The sequence below is a fragment of the Hippocampus comes genome, unplaced genomic scaffold (genome assembly GCF_001891065.2).
Source record: "Hippocampus comes isolate QL1 unplaced genomic scaffold, H_comes_QL1_v1.1 scaffold2, whole genome shotgun sequence".
Lineage (NCBI taxonomy): Eukaryota > Metazoa > Chordata > Actinopteri > Syngnathiformes > Syngnathidae > Hippocampus > Hippocampus comes.
Window position 1 is genome coordinate 507,803 of NW_017805139.1, and position 12,129 is coordinate 519,931.

The window sequence follows — 12,129 nt, forward strand, 5'->3', positions numbered from 1 at the left end:
CTAAAGTGCAATCACATTCGTAAATGAATGGCTTCTGGTTTTTGAAATGTAAATTACATCATAACTTCTCCTCAGTTGCCGGTTAACCTGGCCGATCTTCGACCCACTTTTCTCCAGATTGTCGCTACGTTTCTCCATTTTCTGTTATCTCTTCTATTATTTTCTTTTCTTTTCTTACTTACCGCTATTTTTTATTTTTCTTCTTCGTGCTACCGCTATTTTTATTTTTATTCTTCGTGACAGGGGTTCGCTTTGGCCTGGGGAGTCAAGTTCAGCATTCGCTTCATTGGTATCTGGCGCCATCTAGCGTCGTGAATGGGTATAATGTCTAGACCCCGAATATAAGACGACCCCCACTTTTTCAGTCTTATTTCAATGCAAAAAACACCATCTTATATTCGGGCCAATAGGGTATTTTAGCAGAAAGAAAAAAAACTGGATAAATGCATTTAAAAAACTGGAGTCTCTATCTCTTGGTAATAGGGCTGGGTTTGAAATTAGTTTTTCGATTAATCAAAGCAAGTAGATTTGCCTTTTCATAGCCTGATATTGATTCATAAAACCATCAATCCATCTTTTTAATATCCTTTTCCCATAAATTCGCGTGACTTCATGCATTACGTGAAATCTTGTCACTGCACGAGAATAGCGTATCAGAACAATGTGTTTCATTAAAACAAACACAAAGACAGTACTGTGCTGACACTTTGTGAGACAAACACAGGAATGTGAATGTCATGAGTTTGTAGTGTCTTTTGCCACTTTATTTACACAGCCTGCACTGTGGTTAGAATAGCTTTAAATTATTATTTTTTATTTTGATCGGGTCGCACAAACATACATGATTCATGTAATTATTTTAGGTAAATATATATGTTTACGAATGCACCAAATTAAAACAAGAAGTTTGTACTATTTGCAGTATTGCTTCTTTGGGAGAATGTCTTCCACATTAAAGTAAAATTGGCACTGCCTGAAATCCTTCGCTAACCGAATCGAAAACCAATCAAAGGGAATCGAACTGAATCGGGCCCATGTGAATTGAATCAAATTGATTTTGTAAATCAGAATCGATACCCAGCCCTACTTGGAAATACAGTAAGCCATTTTCAGTTTTGTTTTCTTTCAATATAGAAGGTTAATTCAAATTTGACACTTTAAAAAATATATAAAGGCAAATATTATCTACCCCTTCGGTAAGTGATTCAAAGTAAAGCCAAACTATAAACCTATAATAAAACTCAAGCATACATGCAACAATTAACAACATTAGGCATTGCAACACTAACAGACAAAATTAGGTAAAAAAAGCACAAAAGAGGAATTACAGGCAGTTTTTATGCGCTTTTGGATAGTTCTATTTTTCCTCTTAAAAGTGAACATGCGCCACACTGAGTAAAACTATCTTCGCTTTCGGCTTAACCCTATGCAAGAGTCGCCACAGTGAATCAAATCTCCTCTGTAAACGTAACAGGATAATTCCCCTTATATGGTAAGTGAATTGTAGGCCTTAGCAATCACATTAGGACCAAGATCCGACCACTTGTGTTGTGGTCTCCAGTTCATTTTTCAAAGTCTTTGTTGATGAGCAGAATACATTTTGAAATCGACAAAACCATTTTATCTGATAATTTACAGAAAAACGCAACCAAACTAATCAGGAGAAGCGACATCATGCAACAAGAAAATGACCACACAAATAAAGACAACACAACAAAGGACTTCATCAGGATGAAAAGTGGAAGGCCTTAGACTGGCCAAGTTAATCACTGGACCGTAACCAAATAGAGACTGCATTTGACCTCCTGAAGAGGAGGCTGAAGGGAGAAACCCCAAGAAACGGCTGCAGTAAAGGAATGGAAAAGAATGCAACAGTTTGGTGAAGTCGCAAATTGGTCGCATCCTTGATGCAGTTACTGTGAGGAAAGGGATATGCCACCAAATATTAAATGTTATTCACTTTAATGTGATTTAATAATGCTCATTACAATAATTTTGCTCACTTTAAAAGGCGGTGGCTTCAAACAAAAGGTTCTCCTTTCTTAGCTGTGAAACACATCTTGATGTAAATACCATTCATTAAAAGCTGGTGTTTTCAGTATACAACAAAAGCAAAGGAATTGACCTTGATGTTCCAACACTTGTGGAGGTGACTGGATTCAACAAAAGCCAGAAATGCTGCAAGCTTCTCCCGGCCTGAGCTCATCTGACATGGACTGACGCTAAGATGAAAAGTGTACTGTGGTCTGTTCAGTCCACATTTCAAATCATTTTTTGAAATCATGGATTTCGTGCACTCTGGGCCCCGAGAGGAAAAGAACATCTGGATTGTGATCAGCGCAGATTTCTAAAGCCAGCATCCGTGAAGGCACCATTAAAGGTGTGGAAAGGTGCATGCAGGTTTTGGAGAAACAAATGCTGCCATCCAAGTCCCTTGGAGGCCCCTGATTATTTCAGCAAGACAATGCCAAACCACATTCTGCATGTGCCACAACAGCGTGGCTTTGTAGTGAAAGAGTGCAGGTACTAGACTGGCCTGTCTGCAGTCCAGACCTGTCTCTCACTGAAAATTTGTGGCGCATTATGAAGCGTACAATATGACAATGCATACTCTATATGTGCCTTATATGTGACTGGCTGGCGACCAGTTCGGGGTATAGTCTGTCTCCTGCCTGAAGTCAGCAGGGCTCGGCTCCCACAACTCCCCGCGACTATCTTCAGGAGAAGCACTGTTGAAAATGAATGGATGGATGGAGACTGTTCAACAGCTGAAGCTGACATTCAAGCAAGAATGGGAAAGAATTCCACCAGAAAAGCTTCAACAAATATTGTCCTTTGTTCCCAAACGTTGATCGGGTATTATCATCATTTTGATCACTGAACATCTGAATTTGCAAATCTGTTTTTATTTTCGTCGTACACGTTTCAATTTCATTGGAGTTGGAAATGAATCAGACTCACTGTCGTAATACTTCTTGAGGTGAGGTGTGTGCTACTGGAACCTAATGTATTTGCCATACAATCCAAGACTGTTAACATGAATGCACTTTTGTCATAATTTCAACCTTTTCAGCTATGATAAATTGGAATTGAGTATCATCTTAGCATTCTATGACACACATGGCAATAGGCTGTAAGGGCATGAATAAATGCAGCAGAAGGAGTGAGGGGGAGGGAATTGTTGTAAATGATACTGTGGATGAGGCAAAAGGGGATGCAGAAACAATTGTGGGAGTAGTATGAATACCAATCAGTGGATCTGAGGGAGGCATATGTGCATGATTACAAGGTAACAGAGCTCTCTTCCTCATAATTAGGTTAAATATGGCGATCACACGAGCCTGAGCAGTCTTTTAGAACCATTCAAATATTCAGCTTGGTGAAATTATATGCACCATATTCCTCTTGTTTTTTCTCTCATTCACCCTTTCTCTCACTAATGAGAGAACACGTATACATTATTAATATCGAAGTATGTCTGTGTTTGGAAGGAACCATATGTGCAGTACTGTATCAGGGTGTGAGTGACTACGTCTATATGCAATTCAGACTCAAATTGAAGGCACAGTGGTGGGTCTGTGCAATTTTCTCACTTTGAATGCAAATGTTTGCATGCAAAGCGGATGATGACAGACACAGTGGTGAGAGAAAACATAAGAGGAATGGGTAGAACACATTTAGTACAACGTTACAATAGAAGGAGGAAACGTTGCAATGACAGAGTTGCAGCCACTGTGCTTGTACACACATTGGCAGGAAAATAAATGACATGATAGTTTCTGCCTCGATTAAAATGCTAATGAAAAACGTTACCAGCATATTTCCATGATTTTATTTTTTTTTTATAATGATTTTTATAACTACAAAGCCAGAGCATTTAAATGCTTTACTAAATAACTGGTAGATACTAGATGGGCACTCCAGACAACAGAGGTGGGCATTCCGTCCCTTGGACAGAACGGTCTGTCCGTCCGTCCCGGAAGGACATCCATTTTTGGGACGGAAGACAACAATTTTTTTAAAAAGGACGGACGAAGCAAGGAGGAACGTGGATTTTCGTCCGTCCCTTTAATCGTCCTAAGTTTGTGGTGTCCGGAGGCAAAATAACAATGCCAGGGTGTAGCCTAACACTGTATTTTCTTAATAGGCGATGAACATCACAACCTTTTTCATATCAATAGTATTTTTATAGCAACACTGCTACCTAGTGTACAGTCAAAGAGCATAAAGTACCTACGGAGACCCATTTCACTAACGATCAATCTAGCCAGTGAAGAAAGCTGGCTGTGTTATATGTCTTTCTGTCACACCAAAAGTCAAAAGCGAGTCAAGTCATTACTTTGTTCAAGCAAGTCAAAAGTCAAATCACAGAATCTTAATCAGCACAACATACTCTATTGGAGTGAGGATAAAATATTTTTTCACTGATCAAGACAGAAATGCACATTTATAGCTATTAAGATTTAATGAACACACAAATAACATAAATCTCTGAAAATACATGCATGAATATATTTTGAAGAATGCATGTTTTTTTAATGTTTGCAGCTGCTAATGTATCTAAAACAGTTGCTGCAATGATAAAAATGGACGTGTTACACAGTATAATCATTACTCCCCTCAATAAAAGTCAAATACGACTTTTATGATGCATACCTGACATTTTTGTATTACCATAGCGATTTCCAACCAACTTGTAACCTCTCCAATGCAAGATTTCTGATGCACAAAACGGATGAATAGGTCGTGTGTTTTATGCATATGCTGGTCTCGCTGTTTTCTGGTGTATTAGGTGTAAACTGAAAGGCACTTAAAACAGGTCCCTGGTGCTGTTCGCCAGCCTCTTTGAGGTCCAGGCGGGCATAGCAAATGTTTGCAAGAGTGACTGAAGGATGAACTGAAAATCTCGAGCTAATTTTTAGGTTACATGATGTTTGGTCACCTCAATCACTGCCCAAAAACCACAGACATAACAAACAGAACTAAACCAAATCATGAATGAAAAACCCTGAAATGCTGTTCTCACCGAGACTGGTTGGCTTGATGAGCTCATCAAGCATGTCATAAAATGGCAACCTCTGAAGCGTCACATCTGGGTGGACGGGGTGTAGTGGGACCGCAGCGGACAGGTGGTGCGTCAACCCCGTGAACTCGTGCTTCCCAGGTCCGAGTAGCGAGAGGGGTAGTAAGGCAGCGGGTGACGGGGTTCCACTGTGACCCGCGTGGCCCTCGTATGCCAGCTGTGTCAGTCCAGCAGGCAAAGCAGCTCCACCTCCTCCGACCAGCCCCGCTGTGGCTGGGTGATGTGGTCCGGGCAAGGAGAGCTCGGAGTGAGACACCATTTTTGCAGGGAAGCGTCGGCGGTACAGCTCTTTGATCTTCATATGCACGGCGGGGCTCGAGCCTGCCTTTACCAGATGCAATGCTTTTGTTACAAGCTCGTGCTTACGTCCGTGCTTGTTACGCCCAGCGTAGCCCAGCAGCACCTGGAGCTCTGAAACCCGCAGGCTCATCACCATTTGCTGCAGCAGACACAAATAGATAGAAAGGGAAGAATGAAAATTGTGCAAACATGTCGAACTTGCATTCCCACTCATATCAGAGTAAATGGCTATGATCTAAGAGGGAAATTTCAATTCAGAGACAAAAAAAAAAAAAGGAAACATCAAATTGATTTGAATTTTTTTCAGAGGCTTCATACACCCGGACCACTTTTTAATGTTGAATGTTAATCACTGTTTTTGATGACATCAATGTGTGGATTATTTCTTTTGTGATCCGTTTGGGTATTTGCAGGTGTGTTTGTGCATGACTCTGTCAAAAGGGAAAAAATATGGTACATTACAGATAGATCAATAGACAGATCGAAGATATAATCTATAAGCAGGTGACATAAACAAAACCGTTTGCTCTGCCATTTAATGCTGTTCCAGACAGACAACTGTGAAAAGTGTACTGTACACCAAAGCACTTTTTTTTCTGGTGTTTTCGCCAAGTTATCATCGCGATTAGCATTGGCGTTATCCATGCTTAGTCTACTCCTAGTCTGCCTTTAATGATAACGATGCTTATTGGTAGCTCGTTTGCCGATACTGAGGTGAGGAATAGTCACTTAAAGGAGAAAAAGAAGAAAAAAAGAGAAATCGTTCAGCCCTAATTTACATGCTCCAAAGCCGCCTGGAGCGAAAACAGACTCTCAGCTTCGATGCAGCTGACCACAACCTTCCAGCCACAATGACACCCAATCACTGGACCCTGATGGAGAAAGCAGCTGAGGTGCTGCTACTCCGTTACTTTGAAGAGGTGACATGGGATCAGAACAAGGAGATATATATATATATATAATAGATAGATAGATAGATAGATAGATAGATAGATAGATAATGATGCCTTCAAATCTACCGTCTTGGTACTGCTCAAACTCAATGCTGCATTTGTCACAGTGAATCAGAACATCCTGCTCAACAGACTAAAACAGTGGGCGGTACTTGCTGGCACTGAGTTGAATTGATTCAAATCTTACTTGCAAGTTAGGGACTACTTTGTCTCCGTTTGTACTCAGTTGATGGCTGTGAGTCTGAATGAACAAGGATAATATGCGGGGTTACACAAGGGTCCATTCTAGGAGCATTTCGATTTCATATCTACATGTTGTCCCATGTTAAAATTGTGAAGCACTACTACATCTTCCATCATACAGTGAAACTCCTCTAGAACGAAACCTACATGTGCGAACATACCCCCTTATGTGAAAAAATCTTCACGCATTAGCACAATTCCCATTCTCCCGCCCCCCATACGATGAAAACCCCCCTGTTGCGTTATACGAAATCATTTTCTCTGCTCCAGCCTCGCGAAGACATTCACGACAATGAAGTCTAATCCAACAGCGACCTCTACTGCTTTGTTCGGAAACGGCAGCAGCAACCACCACACTGGTTTACATAGTGAACGATGTTTATTTCGGTCACAGCTGCGAGTTTCCTGGACTCGACATACTCATAGCTGCTCTGCCATTGGCTTACCGAGCATCATCCTGGCCTCCGATTGGCCAAGAGGGACCTCACTGTCTATGTGTGTAGATACTGAAGCTAGATCCGTAGCATCCGATTAGCCGCTAATGCTAAATTGCTTATGGCTTGACGGACATTAAAATAAAAGAACGTTTCCTCGAATGCTTTACTTGTTATCATGCTAAAAACACCCACGGGACGCTTCGTAGTCCTCGATGGCCAGAAAGACGGAGCAAGCAAAATAAAATACATTTTCCAAGAAATTGATGTAAGTGAAAGTGAATGCTGATCGTAAATTTCGCAATTTCTTTCCCTTTTTTTCTTTCTACACTGACAATATGAAGTGTCAAATAAGTGTGTGCTCATACTTATGCACTATTGGAATAAAGATAGAGTATGCATACGTTTGTGTGTACGTGTACACGTACATTTGTGTGTGTGTGTGTGTGTGTGTGTGTGTGTGTGTGTGTGTGTGTGTGTGCTTACTTCTGAGATCAAATTTGCTACAGTGAAAAACCCCCTGTTGTGAAAAATGTCTTGCCGCAAACATGATTTCGTTGTAGAGGAGTTTCACTGTACTTTAAATTTAAATCCATGCTGAAAACATCATTTACTGACGCGTTCTTGTTAATCTAGCCTTTATTTTCGTATTTGAATCAATTTTTTGCATGCTACCTTTTAATTTATGTCGACTAATGCTTAGTTTTGTTCGTTTTAATGTAATGCAATTTGAATTGTCTTGTACATGAAATGTGCCACACAAATAAATTTGCCCTGCCTTTCATATAAAACCATTCTTTCTTTCATTCAATAGCTCTCCGAAGTGATTCGGGAAGAGATCATTAACCAGGGTGTGAGAACCATGAAAAGCACTCTGCTCGAGGACGTGCAGACCTGCTTTTATTGAGTAAAAAAGGAGCCATTGCACTGAATCGCGACTTTGGTGGGTCGAAGATACAAAGAGAGGAAAGTAAAATGCACTGAATGTTGTCATAACATATTTTAGTTCACAACAAATCATGTTGCCAATTTGTAGCATTGAGATTAAGCGCTGGTAACAGCTTTTTTTTTTTACAGTGGGTATACTGCATTTATCTGTTCAAAGATACTTCACAACTCCAGACAGACTGGCTCGCTAGGAAATTTCTGATCAAGAAGGTGGCGAAGAGAGGGGAAAGCAGGACTGCCAGTGAAGAGGTAGAGGCAGTTGAGCCAGTGAGCAAGGCACCATATTTGGAAGGAAGCAGCTGCCAAGGCAGAGTCCTAGAAGAAGCCCTGCCTGTGGGTAGCACATCAGAAGTTAACCAGGTGCAAACCTCCCTCTCAGAGCAAACCGGCCCTTGGCAAAGTAATTTCCTACACTGCAAATTTCATCGAGTACACTTTACTCTAACAAGACAATATTTCGTCCCATTCTAAACAGAGTCAAATTTACACTTGGAAGAGAGTAAAATATTTAGAGTACATATTACTCAAAGTAGTGGATTAATTGTACTCCCAACAAATAAAATAAACTTTTATTTGATGAGAACATAAGTTACTGACCCGCGTTTTATACCGATGAGAGCCTTACGTTCGTTGACTGAAGAGATTTTGATCCACTGTGATTAATTACCTCACTCTGGTAGCCAGAGGAGGCAATTAATTGTACTCCGAAATGTTAAATTACAACTCAATTAGAGGAAAACAATTGTGACTCTGTGTACTTGTTGATTTTTCTTTTAATCACACCTTTTTTCAAATTTACAAGACATTTATTCAGTTTACAGGGATACAAGTTTCATGGAGTCCTCGAAATGATCATTAAACTTTGAAGCTCCACACACACAGATATGATCAGCAAACGAAGCAAACGGTGTTAAAGGTTGAACTGCGCTTAACATTGCAGCAGCTTACAATAATAGAAACAAATGTATTTTAGGAATAAAACCTCTGCCTCGGTTTAAGAACGCTGAGGCCAACTTTGTTATTGTATTATAACATTGGTATTATAATGTTGGTCCTATGGTGGTACTTGTTAGCGTGACCTTTTTACATGATACTTGCTGTAAAAAGTTGGAAAACTACTGCTAGGTTGAATGATTGTTACTTATTATATTTATGATACTATTACTATAGATTGTGATCACACAGCATACCGGTAATGTCTGTACACAGGTCCTATATGGGCTACATGCAATTAATTACAATACATCTCATTTTAATAATGGCACTATGTCATGATTATTATATTACAAACTACATTCAACTGCAGTAGGCCCCTCCCCCCCACACACACACACTTCCACGAAGACGACAATCGATGTGAATTGTGGGGTGAGGTAACGTAAATCAGGGATGGGTTTATATGGTGGAAATGTATACAACCGACAAAAGAAACATGAAATGTGTTTGAAAACGTATGTACCTGTGGTCTCAAGCACTTTGGTGCAGTCCCTCCGCGAACCTGTTCGACTTCCGGCTCGTGAATGCCTTTGATTATCCTTCTTTTTCACACACTTTACCCCCCCCCCCAAAAAATAAATAAATAAATAAATAACGTGCTGGCAAATGTAAACAAGATGTCATTGGCTTGAAGTTATGTTGTGATTAGACTGTAACCAATCATGTGAGTCACTGGATGCATGGAGGATTTGGGGACTACTGTATACAATTTGCATATGGACTTTTTATTACAGTATTTTTTATTTTTTATTTTTTTGCATACGGACATTTTACCGTTCCCCTAGTGTCATTGTGTCAGGGATGTGTCCAAGGACCGGCAACCCGAGGCCAAGGCCAAGGCCAAGGACTTGACTCCCAAGGCCGAGGCCAAGGCCAAGGAATTGACTTCCAAGGCCAAGGCCAAGGACCAAGGACTTGCTTCCGAGGCCAAGGCCAAGGACCAAGGACTGATTTTGAAACTGAGGCCTAGCCAAGGACATGTATAAAACAATGCTATCATACCACTTGGCAGGTCCTCGTGATTATCAATCCCCCTCCATCATAACCCTTAGCACTCCCTAACGCTTGAATGAAGTGATTTTATTCAAAGAGTAGAACAGTCAGGGTACATGTTATTTATACTGAGAAAAAAAAATAAAATCATATGATATACATTTATGAATTAATGTTTTAGTGCAGTAGTTTCTTAATATGAAGTAAATCAAACACGCCCCTCCGCTCATTGTGTTTCATTGTCTAGGCCTCACAGCCGATAGACAGCTGATATTCGGTTATATCACCGACACAACTCCAAAATGGACGTAAATTTCCATTGATAGAATTCAAATGTGTTGCCCATATAATTCAATTGATAAGAAATCAGACCAACCCATGCCTCTTTTCCTGAATTGACATTCAAAATTACACAGATGACAGCCTTAGGCTTTCTAGTGAAACCTCACATTGAACAGACATTCATACTTGAAAACAAAATTACTCTTGTGCAACAAACCCTCTTTTTTAAAAAAAAAGTCTTTCCATCCATTTTTGCCTGTAATTCCACAAAACACACACACAGCTAAGTGATCAAACTTCAAACAGTGAATAAAACTGTTTCAATAATTATCACTCCTAGAGCTGTATGATATTTGAACAATGTATATTAGCGCTGGACGATTAATCGAAATTTAATCATGAGTTTGATTTTGGCTTCTCTCGATCGTTAAAAATGCTATAATTAAAATGATGAATGTGCAGAACGGCACAGTGCGTTTACAAGTTGCCTTTGTTGTGAAAGTACCCTGAATCCATCATGTTGCTTAAATAGCGTAGTGTATGTGATTGTGACGTCTCTGCGTGTCCTCTTTTTTTAGAAACCAGAATATGGTCGCTCTATATTAATCGAGTTGAATTGCAGCTTCTTCTGTTCTCATTCTAAGTCTCGGTCAACACTGCAGGCAAATCTGACCCAATTCGGATTTTTTATTTTATTTTTTTGCCCATATGCGACCTGCATCTGACAGTCTGAAAGCCAAAATTCAGAGTTTTGCAAATCCGACAAGGGCCACATTCATATGTGATCCAAGATCTGATACGTGTCGGATTTTTTGCAATGCGACCGCAGTCTGAACGGCGAGGTCGCATTTATCCGACCTACACGTCATCAAGATACACTACGTAGGCAGAGGGAGAGAACAATTGGGAGGAAGACTGACTGTCAGTGAATCAGTGAAGTTGTTCTGAGCAACAGTATTGACATGAAGCATAAAATGGACACTTGGGGTGCTAGTAGTAATTCAGCAACGTGGAGGCTTCGTTTAATACATGCGGCATTGACGTAATGTAATCTTTCGAGACGATTCCATGACATAAGATCGAAAAGGTTCACCTCATTACCCCCAAATATTTATACCTCCTCATGCATCGCTCCATGGTAGATATGAGATAATAAAAATATGAGCCCCTGCCACATCCGTGGTCTCTTCACACTGGACTAGATTTACTTGCGCAAAAACTTTGTTGTGAGTGACGTCGTCTCTTCTTCAGCGCATGTTCTCACACCAGACCGACTGAAGTCGCATTTAATATGCAATGTGAATGGTGACACACACACCAAAAAAACCCAAAAATAAATCAGATTTCACCCAAAAATTTGAAATGAACATTAAAACCTATCGTGTGAACCGAGCCTAAGTGTGAACTCCATCCATATGCCGGACTACACTGCCCTTAAGACAGGGGTCCCCAACCTTTTTTGCCCCACGGACCGGCATTTAAGGTGTGGTGGAAATAATACAACAAAATAATATGGTATGAGCTGCATGAAAACTGTGGTGTTTTCGAAATATAATAATAAACACAAGGAGCGTCTAATCTGGCCGCAACACTCTGATCGCTATGGTAATGTTTAATGCCTTCAAAATACGATACAACGCAAATTCGAAGTGCATGAAAATGACGACTCACCACAGCCCCGAGCTTGATTTTCTGCAACCAGACGGTCCTATCTCGGTATAATAGGAGACAATGACACCTCAAGTGTGTGCTTTATGTCCAGTCTACTTCGTAGTTTTGTTTTAGTCGCCGTTGCTGCAGAAAACCCCCTCCTCACACAGGTAGCATGTCGGAAATAGCAACAGTGCTATGGGGGCGATCTCAGAGTATTCAGCCATAACTTTAATCCAGTTGTCTC

The 12,129-nt window shown here is 40.4% G+C and overlaps 1 protein-coding gene across 1 annotated transcript in view; it reads right to left on the minus strand.

Annotated features, from left to right (window-relative positions):
• LOC109514338 (E3 SUMO-protein ligase PIAS1-like) overlaps positions 1-12,129 on the minus strand; it is a 69,606-nt gene that overhangs the window by 24,755 nt on the left and 32,722 nt on the right. The window contains exon 2 of the mRNA XM_019867343.1: positions 5,027-5,522. Within this exon, the coding sequence (XP_019722902.1) occupies positions 5,027-5,522 (496 nt within the window). The remainder of the gene's footprint in view (positions 1-5,026; positions 5,523-12,129) is intronic.